Source organism: Vulpes lagopus, chromosome 17, assembly GCF_018345385.1.
Source record: "Vulpes lagopus strain Blue_001 chromosome 17, ASM1834538v1, whole genome shotgun sequence".
NCBI lineage: Eukaryota > Metazoa > Chordata > Mammalia > Carnivora > Canidae > Vulpes > Vulpes lagopus.
In genome coordinates, this window is record NC_054840.1 from 17,274,253 (window position 1) to 17,299,841 (window position 25,589).

Here is a 25,589-nt window from a genome sequence, read left to right on the forward strand (position 1 = left end):
TTCAGATCCTCAACATTTAATTTGCAAGCATGTGGCTTGAGGAAGTTATTTAATTTTTAAGCCTCAGTTTCCTTATCTATTAAATAGAAAAAAATAGCAGTATTTACATCGTAAGGGTGTCCTAAGGTGTCACTAAATAACATACGTAGCCTAACACAATAGCCCCAGAACATGTGCAGTGAGAAAAAGCTATTTTTACTATTGATTTCCCTATATTAGATAATCCACGCTGAGATCTTAGCGGAATCTTGGTCATCATTTTTATCAGGTCACCATTCATTTAATACGTGTGCTGGGACCTCCTCTGTGTTAGAAACTGTGCTAGGCACTGTATCTGAAATGAATGAGATGAACTTGAAAATGACTTCAAGGATGTATAAGCCACAGCTGCTGCACCCAAGGAGTTTGGAAGCTATTGGGGGAGATTTATAACCCAACTATCAAGCCAGTGTGTAAAATATTACAACTCCAAAATGGTCTCAGTTCCTGGGAGTCCAAAGAATGTGTTACGATGAGCAGAGGAGGGACGGTGCTCTAGGTGGAGGGAATGCTAAGTAAGCAGAAACACAGTCAGGAAAGGGCAGGATGGACATGGAATAGGGATCAGAGTCTCCTTTGTTCTCAGTGGGAGACAACTTGTCTGTTCTTTAGGTACACCCAAGAGAACTCTCAGCTCCACCAAGAGAATTGGCTCACTTTGAATAATCTGAGCTTCTGGAACTCCTGTGGTGTTACAGAAGATGGTGCCAGAAAAGGTGCCAGCCTGCTCTACTGGGCTAACCTGTATGACCCTCCCTCCCCAGGTTTCTCCAAGAGATACTACAACCATGGCCCTGCTCATCCTCACCGTAACCGTCCCTCCTGTGCTGCCAGCTGCCCTGACCACAGGCATCGTGTATGCACAAAAGAGGCTGAAGAAAAAGAAAATCTTCTGTATCTCCCAGCAGAGAATCAATATGTGCGGGCAAATAAACCTCGTGTGCTTTGACAAAGTATGATCTAAACTTTCCGGGTTGGAGGTAAATGATTTCAAGGCACAGCAGAGCTGGAAAAAGCCTCCAAGAAGGCCTGGCTCACTGTGCTCCTTTTACGGTTGGGAACACAGAGGCTAGAGAAGGTCCCAGAGTGAGCTAGTGTGAGACCCTGTTCTAGAAGCCCACTCCACTGAGTTTTAAGGAAGTGGTTTAGCTATCACATCGTGAATTTCTTTCCTATGAAATTTAATATTTTTGTGCTTGTGTTGGATTTTAAAACAATCTCTTATTGTAATAACTTCTATGACTGACTGGCTTTTTCAGGCAAAAAAAAAAAAAAAGGTTTGAGAAACCTTTCTGTCCCCAGAAGTGATTTTTCCTCTGCTTAATGGAACATACTCTCTTCTTCTCTTCTGCTTCTTTTAAAAAAAGAGAGGAAGGGGACGGTGCCTGTGTTGATATACTGGGTCCCTCCTTTCGCCTTTGATCCCCAGGCTATCAAAATTTTGGACTAGAGAATGTGTCCCTGTGCCTAGGGTCCTGGAAGTGGCAGGCGAGAAGTATGTCCAAATGGGGAGGATTACTCCTCTGGGACAGGTCCTGAGACCTCTTCCTGTGCCTCTCCTATGGAGGGACCTCAGCCTCAGCCACCTGCTATTCAGATCCTACCCTCTGCTTGGGCAGGCCAATCTAACTGCTATAACACAGTGGGTCTGTCTTCACTTCATTCACATTTGAATAACTGATAAAGGCTTTGGCACTTTTTTTTTTTTACTAATCTACATTGGCCAAGAGCCCCATAAATGAGACATTCCTTGCTCTGCACATGACTTAGCTGAGGAAGCAGGTAAAATGGAAGTGTAGACAATGATAGTGCAGTGAAATGCATGCTTAAAAAGCTATGAACAGAACATCAAGGTGAAGTTACCTGCTGTGGATGGGAGATCACCTTTGAGCTGTGGCTTTGGTTGTTAGACAGAATGGGCTCTGGGGTCAGAGGCAAGCAGTTCAGAAGCACAGGGACATCAGGGCCTATGACATATGGGGATGCAGCTAGACTGAGGGCTGTGTGGTAGGCAATGTAGCTGGAGAGAGGAGTCCATTTGCTCAGGGCCTGATGTGCCAAGCTAAGGTGTGGAACCTTGTGAAAGAGAATGGGAACAGCCCTACCATTTTTTTTAAGAAGATGGGTTATATTTTTATAGGTGTGATTTATTTATTTCATCTGGTGTGATTGATTTATTTCATGGAGATAGGACAGAGATGGGAAGCTATCTGGGGACATTGTCTTAGGCAATGATGGCAAGAATGGAGACTAGAGGACCAGCTTGAGCAATACCATGAGTAGACTTGATGAGTCTTGGCCCGCAGCTGGAAGTAGAAGAGCTCTAAGATTATTTCCATTCTATTCTTGTTAAGTTTCCTTTCCTCAATCCCACTCATCAGGAACCACTAGGGTTAAATTAACAGTAACTTCCTTTTAGTTTTAGGGCCAGAGAACCACCCCTGGGAAGTTTTCTGGTAGAGATTTCCAGTACTTACCCAGGAACCTCACTAGTGTCTATAATATAGGAGGGGGATTTAGAAAATATGTTCATTACAGATTCATCTGTTTCTAAAGCTAATTTTTCCAGAGAGTGTTATTTTCCATCTCCTATAAAGCTTTTTCCTCCACATCCTCATGTGTTCCTCCACCAGAACGACTGAGGGACTGTACACATGGCCAAACCCCAGTGGCACGACAGCATATAGTGCAGAGAACTCTGGATTAGGAATTAGCAAAATGAGAAGTCAAATCCTGGATTTGGCACTAAGTTTCTGTGTGACCTTTTAAGAGAAGTTTGAACTCTAATGATCTCTAAGTGTCTTTCTAGTTTTTATATTGTAAAACTCTACCAATACGGTGTTGGAATAAAGCACCCCACAATTAATTGAAGCCCCATCTACTATTATTTCCATTTAGAAGACATTCACCACTGGGCTTCTGAGTCCGTTTGTTGTCATCTATTTCTAGTTTATGTTGGTGTGTTATAAAATAAATTCTCTCTTTTCTATCTGCTCAACCCAAGCCTGGGCTAGTATTTATGCTAAGAAATTTGCCTTTTCCTTTTACAAGTGCAACTGTAAGTTAGTTTTCTTTCTGTTCATGGCTAGTTTTATTATATAAGGATCATTTTCACATAGAGAAAATAGCACAGTCCTATTTCTGTTTTTGTTGTGGTATCAGTTCTGCTTTCTTTTTTTTTTTTTTTTTAATTGGTGTTTAATTTACCAACATACAGAAAAACACCCAGTGCTCATCCCGTCAAGTGTCCACCTCAGTGCCCGTCACCCATTCCCCTCCAACACCCGCCCTCCTCCCCTTCCACCACCCCTAGTTCGTTTCCCCGAGTTAGGAGTCTTTATGTTCTGTCTCCCTTCCTGATATTTCCCAACATTTCTTTTCCCTTCCTTTATATTCCCTTTCACTATTATTCATATTCCCCAAATGAATGAGAACATACACTGTTTGTCCTTCTCCGATTGATAAAGGAGGAAAGACTATCCATTGGAAGAAAGTCAGTTCTGCTTTCATGTTCAAAATATTGATACTTAAAAATGTAACCTGATCATCAGGAAAATATTTCAGTTTGAATTAAGCTGCTAACTTCTTTTGAAGTGGAACAAGTCAAGAGGATTTGAAATCTAAGCACACAGGTTGAGACCCTTATAAAATACAGGAGAGAAATGAAGCAAAGAGATTTTTGCTATTGTTCTTCAAGGAATAGCTCACACAATGCGTCTTAGCTTTCTATGAAGTCCAAATGAATTCATTAAACAGATCCCTTCATTCTTTAATTGGAAGTCGAGTCTGAGTTTCGCCTTTCTGCATGCTTTGCAAAATTTATTTAACATTTGTCATCTGGTGGGAGACTCTAGACAGGATGGATTCTGGTTCTTTCTCTTCAACCTGCAGGCCACTGAACCTCAAGGCTGTTCATTTCACCACTAACCCGAGAAGCTCCTTTCCCTATTTACTCGGTTGTAAGAATTGGAAGCAATGGAAGCACTTCATTGTAAAGCATTATGCAGATTTAATGTCCTGTAATGACAGAAATGTCATCTGATAGAAAACTAGAAAATTCAGTGTCTTATACAGAAATGACTTTGAAGAGTGATGACAGAGACCTGGATGTCAGTATTGAAAAGGGATACACCCCAGCGCTTGGTAATACTCTGCTTAGCCTTGACAGTGCTGAAGTAGTAGGGCTTTGTGCTTATTGGGGGCATTGACTTCTTGCATAAAGACATGGGAGTCTGTAATTAATGGTGTACTTGAAGCAATGAGCAAATTCAAAGTGCTGTGACAGTACTCAGTTCCACGTTGCTTTCTCTGTTACATTATGTGACAAATACTTGTAATACGGCAAATCAAATCTCCCGACCATTTTCCTCTTGATCTAACAATAAAACTCATTCATGGGCATTAATGAATATTTATTATTAGCACTTCATTTCTTTCTAAATTCTCAAAGCCCTTTATCAACATTTCATTATCAATCTGGACAGTCACCATGTCACCCATATTTTAGAAAATTGCTGTGGACCAGATGGCAGACTATGAAATAAATAGTCTTGAAAAGAAAGAAAAATTCTGAGCTCTGCTTTAGAAAGACTGCAGGTGCCAACTGAAAAGTCAAATTCACACTGGTTCTTATTGGATTTCCATTCACTGAACGCCTCTCGTTTAACAACAGCAAGTGCAACAATAAACATACAAAAACAAAACACTAGCATTTAATTGTAATGACTAGTATCTAGAGTCATTTAATTATCAACATAGGCTTTTGGGGAATCATTTGTCACTTGCTGAATCTTTCCTTCAGGTACCCTTCTCTGATTTAAAGTTTGATGCTTACAAACAAGGGCTATGGACAACTAGATATACTTTAATTTCTTGGGAGCTTGTTTTGTTTAAATCATGCTGTAATTAAAAGAACTAAATAATATGTTAACACTAATTCTAATTTCTTCCAGACTGGCACTCTTACAGAAGATGGGCTGGACCTCTGGGGGGTGGTCCCAACTGCTGACAACTGGTAGGCACTTTGGTAAAGATGGAATGTGGGATTGGTGTGGCTACTTTGGTATTACTCAGATCCATCTGAGGGATGAATGTCACATAAAATATATATGATAATTTACTAGAACTAGTTTCCAGTTGTTCTAACTTATTAAATGATTTCTAAGTTCAGAATCAGACAGGGAAAGTAGGCCTTCAAACTCCACATGAAAAATAAAATGAGCTGGATGAGTAGGGAGCTGAATGAATAAAATAAAAGAGCAAAGAGTGAAATAAGAACCCTGCTTAATTAAAAAGTGCAAGGACTCACTGGGGACTAGTGGGCTGGGGGTGGGGGGTGTCCAAAAAGGAAAAGCTCCATCCCCTCCCTCATGGAGCTCATATCTCATGTGAAAAAAAGGGCACAAACCCACCTACCTTCTATGTACAATATGAGCTGTGGAAAGGGCTATGATTAAGGCACACATATCAGAATAGAGAAGAAGAAACAGTAGTGATAGCTTGATATAACACACAGTCCTGAATTTTAGAATAACATAGTAGATAAAATGTACAAATTAATTTTGAAAATGAATGGAATGAGGAGAACCACCTGACAGAGATACCATTTGAGATAGAATCTTGAAGCATGTGTGGCTAGAATTTTTATAGATATGGGCTAAAAGCTGGCCATGGGAGGGGAGAAGGCGATCACAGTTACAACCCCAGAATGCAGCTAAAGACAGAAGAGCCTTAGCTCCCTTCACTGCAGGACTGAGGTATGCCTTCTCCATCCAAGTGCAAATGCCTTGGCTCTTAAACTCTGGATACTCCTAACAGTGATTGAAGTTCTGTCATTGAAGGATTCATGCAGGGACTCCCCAAAACAGTGATGGGACCAAACACAATCCTGGCACATGATAACATCAGACAGGCAGTGTGGCATTGCAGAAGACACTTGGGTTCAACCCTATTCATGGTGGTTCAGCTCCTGGTTGCTCAGACGATCAGGCCAGGCTTTTGTCCAGACAGGCACTGTGTTGTCCTCTATTGGCCAGATCTGTGAAAAGGGAATAGAATGTTTGCAGTTTTCACCTCTCTTTTCCTTCCCTTCCCCTAAGTAAGCTTTAAGTGTGTAGAAACAACTGGACACAATTACTATTTGGCTGTAAGATGGGAGGAGAGGAAAGTAAACCCAGTCAGTCTACTGCCATAGAGGAAAATGGGCTTCAGATGTTGGGTATACATGCTAGGGGTCTCAGGGAATAGGGCAAAGGGCAAAGGGCTGAGTCATGAGAGTATTTCAGAGTCTAGCTGTGCTTTTACTTGAAGGGATAAGAAACCAGCAGGCAGTCTTCCTTTCTAACTCCACTACTACACTGGCCCAGAGACTTCTTGCAAGGGGGTGTGGTTTCTAGAGCCCACTCTGCACAGCTTGCAGGTGTCAGTCAGAGCCTTCTACCTACTATGTAGACGCTGGCTGCAAGTAATCTGACAGAGGTCTCTGTGCTTATATCCAAGCACTCCAACTTTATTATATAGGGTATGAGGAGCTCTGGAAGGATTTGAACATAAGGGTTAAGTATTATTGAAACTCTATGTTGGTAAGGTTTCAGAATGTGTGAAATGATTTCGTCGAAAACCCTCACTTATTAATCATCTTCTATACCAGTTTTCAGGAAGTCCATAGCTTTGCCTCAGGCAAAGATTTGCCATGGAGCCCTCTGTGTGCTGCCATGGCCAGTTGCCACTCTCTGATCTTCCTCAATGGGACCATCCAGGGAGACCCACTGGACCTCAAAATGTTTGAGGGCACTGCCTGGGTAAGGCAACAGCTTTTTGGTTTGACTCAATGAGAAAAACTTAAATAAATCATTACTGGGACTGGTAAACTTTTTCTAACTTTGGTTGAAACCCAGAGATTTATAACACTATGTGAATGAATGCCTGACTCTACCTGAATTTCCCAACCTCTGCTTCAAAAAACTCTATCAATGAGTGCAACATGAAATAGGGTTCCATGATCAAATAATTTTGAGAACTGCTGTTTTAAGACAGTAAAATTGATTTAACTGTAGGATTTCTTTTTTTTAAAGAATTTATTGATTTATTCATGAGAGACACAGAGAGAGGCAGAGACACAGGCAGAGGGAGAAGCAGGCTCCATGCAGGGATCCCAATGTGGGACTCGATCCCAGGACTCCAGGATCAAGCCCTGGGCCAAAGGGAGGCACTCAACCACTGAGCCACCAGGCGTCCCTATAGGATTTTTTAATATATATACTGTGATACACTGTGAATATTCAAGAAGGAGTATGATATGTAGCAATTACCAAACCTACTCGACCAAAAAACCTAGACAGGCCAAAACATGGTACAAGTAACCCCTGTAACACCCTCAGAGAAACAGTAGTCTAAAGCAGTGCCATGCAGCATAACAGCCACTAGTCACATGTAGCTATCAACTACTTGAAATGTGGCTATGCAACCGAAAATTGAAAAATTTTCAATTTTGTTCACATTAACTAATTTAAACGTAAATGGCCACAAGTAGCTGATAGCTACTGTATTAGACAGTACAGGTCTAGACACCAAACTGGAGACCCCAGTCCAATTGGTTTAGTTTTCTGAGTTGAGAATGAAGAGTGCCTAGTGATATTAGAAGAGTTGAGACTATAAAACATTCCTGGTGGCTGTCATGACATGGTGGCGGACCTCTCGACTCCACCACTTTCTAGCTGTGTGACCCCAAATCCAGAACCAGGACTCTGAGTCTATTACCTCGTGTGTGCATTTGTGATAATGATACCTCATATACAGACTTGTGGTAAGCATTGAACCTATGAGCCTACAGGGCCTGCTTGCATTATAAAGTGCCCAACAAGTGGGGGGAGGCACTCATTCATTCGCTAACTATTTAATTCATTACATTATTCTGCTCTCTCTCTCTCACACACACACACACACACACACACACACACACGTTTTAAAGCTACTGACAATGATATATCAACTGCAGGACAACATTTAAACAGAATGGTAAAGAGAGGAAAACAAATGATTGCAGGGACATGAAATACATCACACAAAAAGGCTAATTTAAAGATGTATAGTGGCAAAGTTGTAGTTTTCTAGAAGCCAAAGTAATGAAAGAGGAGTCCTGTAAACAGGGAAATTTCTGATATCAGTAAGTGAAAATTCTAGCATTTGCTGTGGAGAAATTTCTGACATAAAGACAAAGCAGTAATCACTTTCCTGCATCTTAATGGAGAGGAATCAGCATAATCATTACAAACAATGTCCTTACTAGCATCATTAACGTTGACATAATGATGAGCTGCTTAGAGTAATTATTACTATATGTGACTTTGATCCTGGTTCTGACAGTGCCTCTTCTCCATTGGGGGTAGGGAGGTGGGGGGTAGAGTTTCTTCTATTTGTACAAATAATGTACAAGTTGGGGTCTTGCATAAGAACATAAATCTTGTATTAGCTCTGTAAGGACTGTCTTTAAGAACAGTGGTATCCACCCCAAACAAAGCATGAAAGTGCAAGATGATTCACTGAGTTTAAAGCTAGTGAAGGGGCAGCCTGGGTGGCCCAGCAGTTTAGGGCTGCCTGCAGCCCAGGATATGATCCTGGAGACCCGGGATCGAGTCCCCACATCAGGCCTCCTGCACGGAGCCTGCTTCTCCCTCTGCCTGTGTCTCTGCCTCTCTCTCTCTCTCTCTCTCTCTCTCTCTCTGTGTATCTCTATGAATAAATAAATAAAATCTTTAAAAAAAAGTAAAGCTGGGTGAAAAAGTCTCCAGTTAAATATCCTTTGGTTTTAGTCGCCTTTCATGAAACATAAGGGGGGCGGGGGGAATGCCCTTGTAGACTCTAAGGGTTTTAGCGATAGAAGTGATATTAGAATATTTTTCAGAAGAAATTTGAGATCTGGAGAAATGGAGTAATGTCCCCAAGGTTATAAACAAGTAACTGATAAGAGCAGAAGCCAAATGTTGCCTCCTATTTTCTGATTTGCATATCTGATGGCCTTTCCCATGTTTTCTGTTAATATTGGTTTCTCAGATATATAATTTATACTGTTGTAACATCCAAGGAATACAAACCATTTTCAGATATGCTTTCTAATTTGCTAGCAGCTAACTTGCTGATTCTGTAGCTAACCAATTAGGTATAGTAACATAGATATAGAATAAGAAATAATTCCATGTTTATCTCAAGACCCAATCCTAACTCACCTGAGGGCTAATGTGCTCAGCTATATTGGAGAGTAGATCTCTACTTAAACTCACCTCCAGTTACTAGACAACACCATTCAAGAAGAGCCATTGGCCTATTACTAGCATTTCTTCCACCAATTACTATTTAAATTGTAGTCACAATATTTCTGACTTTTTGACATTCTACAATAAAGTCCTTAATATAAATCCACATAATAGAAATTTGACAATGATGGTATTCGGATAATGGTCTAGAAGAGAAAATATGTGAAAGGGGCTTTGAAGAGATTCTGAGTGCTATGCAAATGAGAGGTATTTCTTCCTTATTATTTTTCTCTAAGGAATCTTATGGATGTTTTCATTTTAAAACAGATAATGGAAGATTGCAGTGCAGACTACTGCAAATTTGGGATGTTAGATTCAAACACCATAATAAAACCAGGACCAAAAGCCAGTTGGGTATGATTTGCTTTTTTAAATCAGATGGCTCTTTCTCCTTGAAACTGGTAAATCTCCCCTGACTTTCACAGATTTTTAAATTCCTATTATTTTGCCTTACCCTAACAGTGTCCATAGTTTTGCTCATTCCTTCATTCCTGAATCTATCCTTTAATTTATTCATGAGTCTGTCCTTTAATTTATTCAACAAACACTCATGGAGTGCCTAAGTATGTTAGATCACTATACTAGGAGGTGCTAAAGGATAGTGTGATTTCAGAGCTAGACATGCTGGGCTCTGTGTGGGAGGATTACATGGGTGGGTAGAAAAATCCATATAGGTGCAAATAAGTGCAAGACAATGTGCCAAGTGCTATAATAAAGGCTGAAGAAAAAGCTGCAGGAGTCCAGAGGTGGGAGAGAGGAGCACCACAGAGAGAGTGACCTGTGAACTCTGCCTGGAAGATAATTAGGATTTCTCCAAGCAGCCATGGGGAATGGCTTTGCAGACTGAATGACCTGATAAAGGAATCGCCTTAGAGTTGGGCAGAAAAATATCAATATTGTGACATACACCACTTCATGATCTCCCTGGGTTTGTTGCAGAGCAAACCCTGTTTTTTGGTATGCACCTGGTAAGTCTCACTCACAAGCACCTTAAGCCCCCCCTTTCTTGGTGCTCTCGCAGAGTCCTGTAGAAGCCATTGCCATCTTGCGCCAGTTTCCGTTTTCCTCAAGCCTGCAGAGGATGTCTGTGGTCGCTCAGCTGGCAGGGGAGGATCACTTCCATGTCTACGTGAAGGGTGCCCCGGAGATGCTGGCCAAGTTCTGCAAGTCTGAAACTGGTACTAATTTAGTTGACCCTGTTCTCTTTCAGGAGCTTAAATATTTTAGAAGCCCAAATATACAAAGCACACAAGTCTAAATCAATGAATGTGGACATGATTGATTTCTCAGTGAGTGAGAAATGGGCCCAGGAGATCTGATAGGGTGGAAGTGGGAATTTCAAGGTAGAAAGGCAGAGAGTAAATATCTGACTTTGGTCCATCCAGAAAAGTCGAACCACAATGGGGTCTCCGGGAAGGAGATGTGAAGCAAACATCAGGAGCCAGAACAGGAAGCTATGTAAGGGTCACCAGGAAGGGCAAGAATGAAGAGTATGCACTGGGAACCAATGGGACAGGTCTGGGCCCTGCACTCATCCAGCAGCTGGGGCGCTCCGCCCGTCACCTCTGGGGGCTGGCACCACCTAAAAAGCTTTGTGCATGCAGAGCAATGGAAAGAGAATATAGACAAGATAAATCTTTTAGAAAAAAAGTGATTAGAGTAAATTAGACTTTATTAGAGCAATGTAATTGATCATTTTCACAGCAATTTCATCTTTCTGGGCCAGATTTTGAGCTGATTTGTATTGTTTCTTAGTCTTATAAACATATGCACCCTCTAAGCAGCAGCCCAGATTTGTAAGAATATTGTTGCATTCAAATGAGTTCATTTGGATAAAATTGGTCTTTTTCTCCTGATTTTCATCTATATTCTTCTTATGATTGCTGATAGCCATCAACTTGTGCACACAATTCTAGATTTGGCAAATGATTGCTTTAACTTCTTTCTCTACTTAGAGCCATTTTTACCTTAGAATCGGCCCCTTTTTTTCTGACTTTGATCATTCTCAGAACTCCCATTACCTCTATCACTCTATCCTTCACAGATTGATGGCCTATATTTTCCTGTTTAATTTTTTTTCAGCCTCACAGATACAAGTGAGTATCTTCTTGGTATTTCAACGGATGACTATTGCTCCTGCTCTATTGTAAGGATATGGGCCTGCCACTTCTCACCTCTCATCCTTGTGGTAGCACTTCCAATTCTTCTTATTGTCCTTACCTCAGATCTTTGACATATGCTAATAATGACTGCAGTGATTTCCGCCCTGGTATTTAATAGAGAGCTAGGAGCTTCCTTGATCCCCACCTCCTGGAACATTTTAGAATTACAGAAAGTCTGAGTGGAATGGGGACACAGAGTTCTTCTCTTTCTCATTCTATTGAGGTATGGAAGACAGACCTAATAAGCCCAAGAAATCAAGTTGGTAGTAGAATAGAGACTAAAAATCAGGTGTTTTGCTACCTAAGCCACTATATATTTCCATTATGCTGTGCTTCCTTTTAATACTCTTATAGGCATTCTACAAACCATAAAGATTTTATAAATATTTTAATATTACTTATGACCACTATGCCAAAATACACAAATGTTGGCATTGTATCATCTATCATCTAAAGCAGGGATTGGCAAGCTTCTCTGCAAAGAGCCAGGTAGAAAATATTTTAAGTTTTACAGGCCACCATGGTATCTGTCTCAAGTGCTCAACCTTGCCATTGTGACCCCAAAGCAGCCATAGATGGTAAACAAATGGGCATGGCTGCATTTCAATAAAACTTTATTTACAAAAACACGCAATTGGCCAGATTTGGCCTGTAGTATGCTGACTCCTGATCTAGAGGATCAGCTGTTTTCCTCATTTTATCCATGTAGACACAGTCCTAAGGCCAGTCCTTATTAAACCCAGCCAGTGGATTTGACACCCAGTTGATGCCAGTGCATCTCTGGCATTTATTTCTGTCAGAATAATAAAAGCACACTGATGAAGTTGTTTGTGTCTTTTAGATGGAGCTATAGTTTTTCTATCAAAGTGTTTTTGGAGTTTTAAAACAAGGTACAGTGTAGGGATCCCAGAGTCTAGCTTAGGAGCTAGGCAGCCTTCAATATGACCTTACCTTTACCTCTTTCCTCTCACCTGACAGTGCCAAAGGATTTTCCACAGAAACTGAAGAGTTATACAATACAAGGTTTCCGTGTCATTGCCCTTGCCCATAAAGCCTTGAAGATAGAGAAGCTTTCAGAAGTACAGAATTTAGCCCGGTAAGGAACTCAGAAATCAGCACTAAGGCAGGTTATGTGTGCATCAAGTAAATGAATACTGGAGATGGACAGGACAGTTCAAATCACAAGAAGCCTCCTGGAGATGAAGACTCGTCTCATCCAATCTCCCAATTTGGAGATGGACAACTGTAAACCACACTGGGGAAGACTTGCTCAGGTCACAATGATCGTTGGTGATAGAACAAGGATGGCAGTGCAGATTTCCTGACTCCCAGATGTCAGTGAGCTATCTCTGCCCTGCATTCCATCATCCCATCAAAAATAATCAACATTCCTTCAACCACATTATGTGGCTGACTGACTTGGGGTTCCCACATACAAAGAGGTTAAAAGAAGGATACAATGGGCGATGTGACAGACCTCCAGCATCCTTCAGATTGCTTCTTTCAGGGCTCAGTAGTAACCTTCCTCAGATCTGGAGAGGTAGTGAGTGCAGGCTGAGTTACACAAAATAGAACTCAGTATTCTTAATTATATTAAGGGTATAAATTGTCCTTAGTAGAGGATGATCTGTGAATTCTTGTTTCTTTTAATGTTTCTCAGTTTTTAAAGGTTATTTTTGAATTGTCTAAGACAAAAGAGTAGTGAGATACTGTGGAGCATTGAATAACAAGTTGTCTATGCATTATTATCTTTGATTTTGTGTCACTGATAGAGACCTTCACTTACACACAATTAGCACCTTTGCATAAGATGTGGATATCCTTGGCTCAGTGTAACTATTTACAACCTCTGCCCATCTGCTCTAGTGGAATCATTGTCCCTTCCTTACACTGTTCTATTTCCCTCATCTCTAAAGTATAGGATTGGATGATCTTTAACGACGCTTTCAGCCATGAAATTTTAATCTTCTAAATAGAATCACAAAGCTCATTTTGAAATAGATGAATGGCACTCTCAGATTTAATATTCAAGGTGTTAGCTATTCTTGAGCAAGCATGAAGACGCATAACACATAGGATTTTGTAATTTTTCAAGACAAAAATCTAGTAACAAAAGCCAGGTATATGTGTGAAGAAAAAATTTATGTAGCTAGACAAGGAGGATAGCCACCAACCTGCTGCCACATAGTAGTGCAGCTGTGATGTTCTCATTTAAAAGTCTCTAGTAGGCACCTGGGTGGCTCAGCAGTTGAGCGTCTGCCTTTGGTTCAGGTTGTGATCCCAGAGTCCTGGGATCGAGTGCCACATCAGGCTCTCTACAGGGAAGCCTGCTTCTGCCTCTGTGTGTGTGTGTGTGTGTGTGTGTGTGTGTGTGTGTGTCTCATGAATAAATAAATAAAATCTTTCTTAAAAATTTACTAGACATTATTATAAATATAACAAAATAAAGTGATGTGTTAGATTTCCAACCATCTCAGATTTTCTTAGAGAGTAGCAGGAGCCTATTATGCTTCTTAAAATTTAGTTACTGTTTTCAAGCAGAGAAAAGGAAAACACTTTGAGTTTTATTAGAATCAAATTATATTTAGCAAAGCTTCCCAATCAGGAAAATCAAAAACTTCTTAAAAACTGGTATCATAAAAGGGAAATAGAAGAGTTTAATTTTTTTTTTAGAAAATAAACATCCCAAACTAGAAAATAGAAGAAATACTTTATCAAAATTCTCCATTTTGTTGGTTTAGCAAATTTCTATTGAGCTTGACTCTGTGAGATGCTCTTCAAGACACTGAAGATTCAGAAGCGAATAAAATAAAACCTTTGCCCTCAGAAGCTTATTCCTAAATTGGGAAGATAGATAATAATGCCCTTTTACATGAGGTGATCAGAGAGTCCTCTGGAAAGTGACATTTGAACAGAAATATGTGTAAAGTAAGGGAGCAAAGCATATGGGTATGCAGAGGAAGAACATTGCAGGCAATAGGAATAGTGAGCACAGAATTTTGCTGAGAATGTTGCAGAGTAGCAAGAGGCTTAAGTGCCTGAATTGGTGAAAGAGAGGAAGAGTTGTAAAATAGAGACCAAAAACAGAATCAATTGGTGGGAAGGTTTCTGGATCTTTCTTTTAGTTCTAGCTCATTAGAAAATATTAATCCAATTTATAATAGAAAGTCACGAAGATAAATGATGGGAATTTAACACATTCTGTATTAGGTAGATCTTCTTTTGTAATATTCTCTGAGATTACTAAGGCAAGATTCATATATAATTATCTGAGTATTCACCAAAGTGCCTACAATAAGGTCTAAAACAGACTAGTTATTTGATGAATGGACTTTTGAATGAAGATGTAGTAACGTGTTCTCTACTCCAGAGAGAAGTTTCTTCACCAGGTTCCCATCTATGTTTGAGTTATATCTTTCATCAGGAAATCCAACCCTGACCTTTCTCTTAAAGAAGGTTTACTGACCACATGTTTATATCGTCTCCTTCCCAAGTCCTACCAACATGATAGAAAAGAAACAATATCAAAGAAAACAAGACAAGTGATAAGTGCAGATGAGAGATTTCTATACATTTCTGTAAGATGTAAAGTAGGTGGAGGGAGTGGCAGCTAAATCAGCAGGTGGAAGAAGCATAGTCTACACCATGTCAGAGAGAGAGATAGCAGAAGACAGAAGTTGCTTCACCCCATGGAACCCGAGAGACTGAGGCTTAGCTCTGTCACATACTATGGAAGGTGGAGGTGGTGATGGGACCCAACATCAGGGTTGACTGACCATATGCATCAAGGTTAGATCCCTAGATCTCCCTCTCTTCCTGCAATCTTAACTCCTCTCTGGACAGAAAAAGGAAAAATGTGAGATTAAGAAAGAGATCTTGGCCCTCATGTTTACTATTTAAAAAGTCACCTGAGATTTATTCCAGAAGAGAGGCCCCACATAATGAATGTAACCCAATTAGACTTTGAGCTTCCAATTTTAAATTCTGAAAACTTTTCAAGTGCTTGGCTGATGTCCTGTATTTTTTGGAGATTACAGATGGAGGTGGAAATGAGTGATTCTATATGCAACTATCATCATAGTATCCCGTATGCAGTGCATACTTAATCAATGTCTAACTAAAATGATTATAAGGTTAAAAAAAAGTCTTTGAAAAAATAATAATACAATTAACAAAAGTCTAAAAAACCAACAGAAGAGTTGGTAGATAAGTACATTTCTTTAAAAATGGTGTTGAAACTGGGAGAAGTTGCTAAAAGACATAGAAGTGGTTGCCTCTGGGAAGGAGAAGGGGTGGAGGGGTATGGAGAGAAGGACTATGGGTTTTTATCATAAGGTTTTGGGTTCTTTTTGATTTTGAAAACATATGCATGTATTACATTGATAAAACTTAGAAATAGTTTTAGGAGGAAGAAATAAAGTTCAACTGTCAAGACTTTAATAAGCTTTAATACTGATTTTTTTCTGAATCCAAAGAGAGAAGGTGGAGTCAGAGTTGACATTTCTGGGACTTCTCATAATGGAGAATCGCTTGAAAAAGGAAACCAAACCAGTCTTGAAGGAACTGAGTGAAGCCCACATCAGGATGGTGATGATTACTGGTGTGTGTTTCTTGAGGCCTGATATATTTAATGTATCTCAAGCCTCAGAAAAAGACCATATGAGCTGCATGGGTTCATGTGGCTGAGGTAGAAGGAAAAATCCTTAACTGTCATCTGTTACCTTGGGTTCCCATTACCAGGCATATGTGCATCAGCCTTCACATGTCCATGAGCTTTGGGGGCAGAGATCATACTTCATTGTCTATGTCTAATGCCGCCCTCTCCCTACCCAGGCTTAGCACAGTGCTAGTAGGCTCACAGTAAATGTTTAAACACAAGAGTAAATATGTGCTCATCAGAAGCCTCAGTGAGACTTCTGTGTACAGACTGTTCAGACTCTGCTAGACTGTCCTCTAGGGCTGTGGGCAGGCATGGCATGTGCCGATCCAATCCAAGCATGGCTCAGCTTTCAGTGTTCTATTCTCTGTTGACTGCAATCCACATCCCCAGGATGGTTCCATGCTATCAGAGAACCATCATTTTACCTTCACCACTAAGTGCTTAACCATGTCTTTATTCATTTGTGCCTGTTTTGTAAATATGCAATGTTCAGGACATGATGCTATTGTGGGAGGGAGATACAGACATAGTTTTTGATCACTAGGGACAGATAGGCTTGGGCAAGAGGTGCTGCCAAATGGTAATAAAATAGGGCAGAAAGAGGGAAATGCCCCCCCAAAGAGCACCAACAATGTGGTATAGCCACTCAGAGAAAGCAGGGCTCAATTCTGGCTGCCAAGAGATTTATACAGAAAGCAAGCTGACTCTCTTTGTCATCTAGGTGACAACCTTCAAACAGCCATCACTGTGGCAAAGAATTCTGAAATGATTCCTAGAGGAAGCCAAGTGATCCTTGTTGAAGCCAATGAACCAGAAGATTTTGTTCCTGCCTCTGTGACTTGGCAGCTGATCGAGAACCAAGAGAACGGATTGGGGAGGAATGTGAGCAAATGTTAGAAGGATCCTCAGTGGCCTGGCCTGATGACACACAGCCCTGGCCTCAGCAGCCTTCTCTTGGCATTGGAAGGCACCACAGTCAAAACCCCTCACAGCTGTCCAGAGTTCTGCAGTTTGAAAAGCATTTAGTGTTTCCACCAGCACTTCTCAGCCCTGGCTGCACAAAGAAATCACCTGGAAGAGGTTTCAAGCTTCCAGTGCCAAGGTTTTATTGATTAAATCCAAATCTCTGGGTTGGGAGCTGGCATCAGCCCTTCCTCCCCGAGGTTCTGATGTGCAGTCATTGTTGAGAACCAATGATTTACATCCATATTTCCCATTTGATTTTTCCAGTTAGGCTATACAGCTGACAAATTGTTCATTTTGCAAATGAGAGAACTGAGGCCCAGGAAAGTAAGCTTGCCCAACACACACAACTGGCAAGTCGCAGAGCAGGAAATCAAATTTAAGTCTATCTGATGGCACCCAGATCCATGGGCATTAAGATTGCGCTGTGTCCATGACATGAGGTTAAGAGGTTTCAGGCTTCTCTACATAGCAAACTTCCTGTGCTTTTGTGAAGAAAATGGGTTGCAGCCTGACATCCCATCACTAAATGTGAAATTCTGCCTATGTGTGAATTCAAGGAGGTGGTCTTTCAGGCGATAAGTCATAAAATTTCCCTTCCTCCAGGCTGATAGCCCTTTGGCTTATTAAGTGTAGAGTAGACCTTGTTCAGTATACAAACTGCACAGCTGTACAGAGTGACTTTGCCCCTACTTGGCTCAACCCCATTGCATTGGCTATGAAGATGAAAGCTCTCTATGTTCTCTCTGAAATCACCAGAGAGATTTCTGGTGCTTATTTCCTTGCAAACTCACTTGCTTCTGCATCAATGCATGTTGCCTCAATTACGCTACGCTGTATGATAAAGCTCAGGTCTTCACTAATTTTTAACAAACAGTCCACTCTCATTACCCATTCACCAGTTTAATACCTTTACTGAAGTTTTGGGTGTTACTGGGAGAAGTCACATTACAGTCTCAGGCTTTCTCCTCTTCTCTGCCTCCCTCCCACCACACTTTCCTTCTCTAACTGTCTGGTGAAAGCAAAAGGAGCTCTGTCCTTACCTCCTATGGAATGCTTTAAGCATACCTTTTGTTGGCTATTTTTCAATGGGGGTTGCAAAGGGAAGGATGTATCACCTAGCCTCCCACATCAAAATATTTTTCTTCCCAACACAATGCTTTCCCTAAAATGGATCTCTCTAGTGAAAAAAATGTTCTTGCCTTCTATACTATTTGTACTCAGAGTCCTAGACTAATGTAAGGAACTCTGAGAAATGTTGCATGAAAAACATGATCAGCTATCAACATGATGGGTGCTATCTCTTTGGGCTGAGCCAAGTGGGTCTAGAATGCAGTGATGGGACACACTGATGGGTGGAGGGCAGGACCGAAAGGGTTTCAGCAAAGGAGTTGAACTGGTGGTGCAATGGAACATAGGGTATGCAGGAGGAACTGGGAACCATGAGGGAACGTGTCACCTGTTGAGGTGGGGAGAAGGCAAGTACTATAAGGAGTAGGCCCGAAAGAAGGATTCTGCCTATTTTAAAGGGAAGAAATTGGGGCATGATGTATGATGAATGAATGGTAAAAGATCTTAGGAAATAAACACCTGCATGAAGAGGAGAAGAAAGAGGAGAGACGGATGTTATCTAATCTTCCTTGGAATCACTAACTGGTACCTTGGAACATTTCCTTAGTAGACATACATCACTGTATTATCTCCTAAGACAGGATCCTGAGCATTATGTTGTCAACATCTTATATGTTCATATAATTTGGGGAGGACATTTTGAGTGTTTCCTTCATCTGAGTCTAAGTTCCGTGGACAAATTACACATTATGCATTTGCTGGCCCTCTCCCTGTTATGTAACTTGAACGCACTTCCTTCCGTAAAACATAGGAAAGCAGAGACATTCCTTAAGAACCCATGTGGAAACCATGCCCTTTTGAATTTAGGAAACCTACCTTAACATTGGGAACAGTTCAGTGCCTGATGGAACAAGAGGGAGCTGTTACCATTTTGCAATGAGTGGGAAATCATACCAAGTGATATTTCAGCATTTCAACAGCTTGCTTCCAAAAGTAAGTACTGGTGAAACGAAATGTTTTGTTTTGCTCTCAAATTAGTGAGGCAAAAAAGAAGAACGTAGTGAAGGCGATGATCAGTGAAGTTGTCTCAGATTTGGGGAGTAAACATCCCCAAGGGGGCACTGCTCCTTCAGAAGTTGCCCAGCCCAACCTGGTCCTGCACAGGTACCTGACCCCCTCTCCAGAATCTAAGCTCTGGTACAGCTCTTCACCCCCATAGCCAGCCCGATCTCAGTCTCCCTCCATTTCTTCCTCCTCAGCAAGGAGCACCCCAAATCGTTCCAAATGAGCTACCTACTTTGTGGGTCAACGTCTCTCTCTGAAAGCCACCAACTCATGCCAGGTTGAGCTCTATTCCCCTTCCTGTCAGGATTCTTAAGTTACAGCAGCAGGAAACAAAGGCCCCATGGTTTATTTTCAAAACCATTTGTTATCTTGTCCTCTGTGTGTCTATTTAAAAATAGTGCTGTGCAGGGTTGTACTGTCAGTGTGAAGGAGATAAGTGGAGCACAAGCTGAGGGCAGCAACCATCTGTTAGCAGTTTCTTGAAAATTCGCCTTACCAGTCAAGGACCATTGAATCTAGACCCCAGAGGCTCCTAGAAAGTTGTTAGTGCAGTTCCTCCTTGAGGAGATGGGGCAGCTGAGACTCAGAGAGGTTAGGTCCCTTGTTGAAGGTTTGCCCACCTACTTGGACCAGGGCTGAGAATAGAACTTTGTTCTCTGCTCCTCATCTATTGCTTTTCCTCTACCTATGCTACAATTGTAGAGATGGTGTTTAGTAAAAAGAACTTTATTTCCTCAAGCATTTTTGTCCCATATTCTCTACCACTTTCCAGTTATTAACTCAAGGTTATCCCATCTCAGAAAGATGGCCTGGAAGGAAGTCATAAAGTTGTGATGGGGGATGAAAGTGAAAGTTGAAGAGTAAAGCGTTGAGTCCCCTTTCTCCTTGTCCTGACATTTGGGCTAATGACACACCGCCCAAGGCTGTATTCAAACGATGGCCAGGAATGATTTTCAGGGCTGTTCTTTTATTTAAGAGGTGTTCTTCATCCTGATATTATTGCAATAGTTGTTGTTCTCTTTAGATTCTGGTGAATGGAACCATTTTTGCAAGAATGTCACCTGCACAGAAATCTAGTCTTGTCGAAGAATTTCAGAAATTAAAGTAGGTATTGTTGCATGAAAGGAGAATGTATTCACTGTCTGTTGCTGTGTAACAAATTACCTCTGAATTTAGTAGCTTAGAATAACACTATTTATTATTTTTCATTCTTATGGGTCAGAAATCCAGGTGTGCTTAATGGAGTCTTCTGTCTTGGGGCCTCTCACAAGTCTGCAATGGGGTGTCTACAGGACTCCAGCTCCCTCAGCGCTGCAGGAGGAGAGCCTGCCACCAGCCTCCCTCTCATGTTGTTGGCAGGATTTAGTTCCTTGTGGGTGGTTGGGCTAAGAGCCCCAGTTTTCCATTGGCTGTTGGACAAAAGCCATCCGCAGTTCCTTGCCACACAGCTCATTTCATAAGGCAGCTCACAGTCTGGTAGCTAGCTTCCACAAGAGTGAGCAAGCAAGAAGAGCAAGTGAGAGAGAGGTATCACCATTTTTTATATTCTCATCTCAGAAGTGATATCCTATCACTTTTGCTGTATTTTCTTTATGAGAAGCAAGTCACTAGTGCAGCCCACAATCAAGGAAGGGCTTTATACAACATTATGAATACTAAGAGGTGGCAGTAACAGAGAGCCATTTTGGAAGCTGCCTACCCCAGACAGAATTTCTTCTGTGGCCCGTACAGCCTAACTTAAATGAAAATTCTCAGCTTGAACATGGAGAATAGAAAAATAGGAAAAAAAAAAAAAAGAAAAATAGGGACTTGTGTAGTTCAGAACAGGAAAAATGGAGAAGTGTGTGAGTTGTCCCCTGGGATTATTTGAGATTAGTCCATTAGAAGATATATGAATGATTTCAGGTCCCCCTGGAAAGAGGTGGAGAGATATTTTCACTGTATCTGGCCCTGGCAGGGGTTTTGGTATAGAAGCCAAAGTTAAAAAATAAATAAATAAATAAAAATTAAAAAAAAAAGTCCTTCCTTCCATCCCTTAAAAATATAGATGACCAGGTCACATCAGAATGAAGTAGTTTTTGAGACCAGACCTACCTACAGCTTTCTAGGAACATTACAATGTCTGGACTATAGATTTCTGGAAAGTGAAAAGAAAAGGAGAATGGTGAAACTTCACATAATTGATGATAAGCAGTAGGTAACACCAGGAGACTGCCTTTCACTATTATTTTTTGTTGCCAAAGCATTTTTAGGGAAGTTTTAAGAAACTGCCTATCAAATCCCATAATGCCTTGAGGCTGGGTTAGTAACTGGTGTCTAAAATGACTATTTCACTTACATGGTCATTATATGATAGTGGCCGAGGAAAGTAATTTTACTCTTCTCAAAAGCCTAAGAAATTTTGCCAATTTATATGCTTACTTTTGAAAAGCTATATTCCCCTAAAGAAAAATCAATTCAGGAAGATAGATGTTGCCTCAGAATGAACTGTCTTCTCAATTTCCCCATCTTACACCTCCTGCCTTTATCCCTGGCAATGCACATAAGGCTATCCCAGTTCTCGCCTGCATTCAGGGAACACTAACACATTTAAGATTCTTCGTGTGATGTAAAGACTAAACATGTGCTTTAAGCCTGAAGAAAGGAAGCCACTTTAGCAAATGTGCATAGTCATGACGTGCACGTGAGCACATGAAACATCCACAGGGGGATCTTCATGTACAATAGCCAAATATTAGGTCGAACCTCTTGAGTTTATTTACATTTGATCATTTTTGACTTATAAAAATGACCATTTCTTATATGCCAACTGGTAATAAGGAAATTGTCTGAGAACTTCGTTTTTCCCCTGTATTGATTTTGTTATTTTGTGTGTTTTTGGCAAATTGTCCTTGAGCCTTTAATAGTATTTGCCATTAATCAATACCTATGGTGTATTATTTACCTATAAGAGAAGACAGAGTGTGTCCTGCATCGGAAATTCCTTTTCTTTGTCAATGGCTTTATATTTGCTCTTCTGTTTATGTTGTTGTCTTTGCACATCAAACCAGTATCGATGGGGGCATATTATCTCCTATTACTCCAGGATGCATCAAGATTATATGTCTCTGTCTCTGGTTCTATCTGTTCAACCATTTCCCAAGTGTTTCTCCTCCTAGTGTATACTAAACTCTAAACTCTCAATGACGTCAGCCACCAAAACACAGATGGATTAGGTTATATCTGTGTGTTAGGTGTGGGAAGTGCTGTGATTATGGCTGCACGTTCTTCAGCTTAGTCCTAGTCGATACAGTCACCCAGGACTTCTTTTGAAATGTGTGATCATCTTGGTGGATGTCTTTGGCAGAATCACTATCACTTCTGTGTGATTGAAACAATTTAAATAACACAATGGCCTTATTCCTCCGGGAATATTTCTCTCCAAGTTATTTTCCATCAGCCTGTTCAAGACACACACACATACACACACACATCACATGTGAGTTGGTTATGATGGAAATTATACAAGTGAGGCATTAAGGCATTAACTTCTCTCATGCTTTCTCCTGCAGTTACTATGTGGCCATGTGTGGAGATGGGGCTAATGACTGTGGGGTAAGTAGAAATTACTTCAACTAATGCAGGCAGTTCCCTACTGTCCCTCTTGAGGGCCCCACGGTTCCCCAGGGTGTGTCTCCTCACCCCTGTGCCAGGAATCACTTCATCAGTTGGCTGTTTATATCCCCCCACACACCTGAGTGTGGGCTGGATGCCAAGAAGAACAAAGTCAGATGAGCCACTTCTGCTGTTTTCTGACAACTCTCAGAATAAAAAAGACAAGGAAAGTTCAGACCCAGAAGGGACTTTACAAGATGAGCTGGTTTAAATCTCTCATGTTATTGATACAAGAGTGAATCTCAGGGATGTGAATTCTTTTTTTTTTTTCTTTTCTTCCATTTTATTTTATTTTTATTTATTTATTTTTACTTTTTTATTTTGTCTGAAGTCACACAACTGGTGAAGGCTTAGTGAAGAAAACATTTGAAATGGATGATTTAAAGTTTTAATTATATATAAACTACATTTTTTTTTTCCTGCCAAACTTCTCTAGGGTTAGTTTCTAACAATTGGCTTTAAACACAAATCCTTACCATCAGTGAACTCATAGACCAAACTACTTGGCCATTACAAACTATAGCAAGCCTACATTAATGATTCTCAGCAGATGACTTCCCATTTACAATAGAAGGCAGCACATGTTTTAGATTCTGGTTTTTTTTTTTTTTTGAGATTTTATTTATTCATTTGAGACACACACACAGAGAGAGAGAGAGAGAGAGAGAGAGAGAGAGAGAGAGAGCAGCGGGAAGAGGCAGAGGGAGAGGGAGAAGCAGACTCCCCACTGACCAGGGAGCCTGACTTGGGGCTTGATCCCAGGACCCTGAGATCATGACCTGAGCCAAAGGCATCTGAGCCACACAGACATGCCTAGATTCTGAGTTTTGAAGATATGTTGAAGCAGTAGACTACCTTGAAGATTTTTGTAAGTAAGAAAATATTTTCAGTACAAAAGTTTTAGTATAAAACTGAAGAGAAGGGATCCCTGGGTGGCGCAGCGGTTTGGCGCCTGCCTTTGGCCCAGGGCGCGATCCTGGAGACCCGGGATCGAATCCCACATCGGGCTCCCGGTGCATGGAGCTTGCTTCTCCCTCCGCCTGTGTCTCTGCCTCTCTCTCTCTGTCTCTGTGACTATCATAAATAAATAAAAATAAATTAAAAAAAATAAATAAAAATAAAAAAAATAAAACTGAAGAGGATTGCTTTGTATTTCCAAAGACTGTTAGATACTTAAGATCTAGGTAGCTGTTTTACTTTCTTTTTTACATGTTTTCTTCAAAGTATTGTGAAAAACTGTGCTCACATTTAAATATCTATTATAAATTTTCCTAACTTACACTTCATGAGAAGCCAGTTGTTAATCTGCTCTTCAAAACCTAAAATGAGCACCCATTCCCATAGTTATGTAGAATTTATAACAAAGGAAATAAATATGTTAAAAAGGACATAGTCTCTGCCTCCCTAAAATTCATTATCTGGTTAGGGAAAGAATCACACATCATATTAACCCAAACATAAAGTAGATGGCCCTAAAATATGTAATAGAGAAACAAAATACTAAGAGAGAAAAGAGGAAGAAGGAAATATTCTAATATTTACTGAACAGAAATTTAGTATGTACCAGCCATGGTAACAGATTCTTTGCGGTGCTGCAGAACTATAGAAATATGAAATCCCATTTTATGGTCATCCAATTCTTGTAGGATCAAGAACTCGCTGACCTGCTTATTAGCCACTGTCAGCTCTGTGACTCTCTCGGCTGCTTCTAGTCTTGGTGACAATGAATTCACCTTTATTTAGTGAGGCAACACATGTCCTAGAATGATCTGTGACTCATATGATCTGGTCCCTGTCTGCAGTGAAGATGCTGTACTTCATCCAAGCAGTTAGCCCGTTGTCTAGATCAAGCCACCCAGGAAAAGGTGAGGGTTAGATATCTTCTCCTTTTGTTCATGAAGATGGCCTGCTGAGTGATAAGAACCGATGGGGAAGGACCTCACAAATGTCTACTCAAATGCTGTTATCTTTCTAGTGGACTTCTTGAATAAGTGCTTCCATTTTCTTATCACATCTACATCCCACAACCAATACACACACACATGGATGTGAACACACCCACCACTCTTCTACCTCAGGGTCATTATTTAGCTGGTGCCTCTTTATTGATGACTTTCTGGATCAGGAGAGGGAGGGTACTTCAAGTGAAGGACAGCATAAACACAGTCTTCGGGCTGGAAGGTTACAGTGTTATAAACTCAACAATGTGAAGAATTGCTTCATGGTGTTTGAAGAGTTACAGCCTGACCCAAGGAGTCCTGAGTATGATGTGGATCTATCATTCTAGGCTTTGAAAATGGCTCATGCAGGCATTTCACTGTCAGAGCAGGAGGCATCGGTGGCTTCCCATTTCACGTCGAAAATGGCAAACATTGAGTGTGTGCCTCAGCTCATCAGGTAAGCCACTACTTCCCCTTCCACCCCCGTGACCAAGAGGCTCATTGTCTGACTCGGGACAGAATTCAACCATAATTTAAAGTGATAAATGTGACAACAGAGGTATGGGGTAAAGTGCTATCAGAGCACTAATCAAAGAGCCATTAGTACTGGTTGGAAATGCTGGTAAAAGCCACCAAAAAAGTGACTTTTGCTGAGGCTTACAGGGTAAAAGCCTATGTCATGGGCATAGTTGAAAGGTAGGGTTGATATTAAAAAAAAACAGTT

The 25,589-nt window shown here is 40.8% G+C and overlaps 1 protein-coding gene across 1 annotated transcript in view; it reads left to right on the forward strand.

Annotated features, from left to right (window-relative positions):
* The window catches only part of ATP13A5 (ATPase 13A5), a 92,818-nt gene that overhangs the window by 39,128 nt on the left and 28,101 nt on the right, over window positions 1-25,589 (forward strand). Inside the window, exons 12-23 of the mRNA XM_041731646.1 lie at window positions 804-992; window positions 4,992-5,053; window positions 6,689-6,839; window positions 9,618-9,704; window positions 10,372-10,528; window positions 12,491-12,608; window positions 15,988-16,112; window positions 16,894-17,054; window positions 19,074-19,199; window positions 20,296-20,375; window positions 22,823-22,865; window positions 25,213-25,322. Coding sequence (XP_041587580.1) covers window positions 804-992; window positions 4,992-5,053; window positions 6,689-6,839; window positions 9,618-9,704; window positions 10,372-10,528; window positions 12,491-12,608; window positions 15,988-16,112; window positions 16,894-17,054; window positions 19,074-19,199; window positions 20,296-20,375; window positions 22,823-22,865; window positions 25,213-25,322 — 1,409 coding nt within the window. The remainder of the gene's footprint in view (window positions 1-803; window positions 993-4,991; window positions 5,054-6,688; window positions 6,840-9,617; window positions 9,705-10,371; window positions 10,529-12,490; window positions 12,609-15,987; window positions 16,113-16,893; window positions 17,055-19,073; window positions 19,200-20,295; window positions 20,376-22,822; window positions 22,866-25,212; window positions 25,323-25,589) is intronic.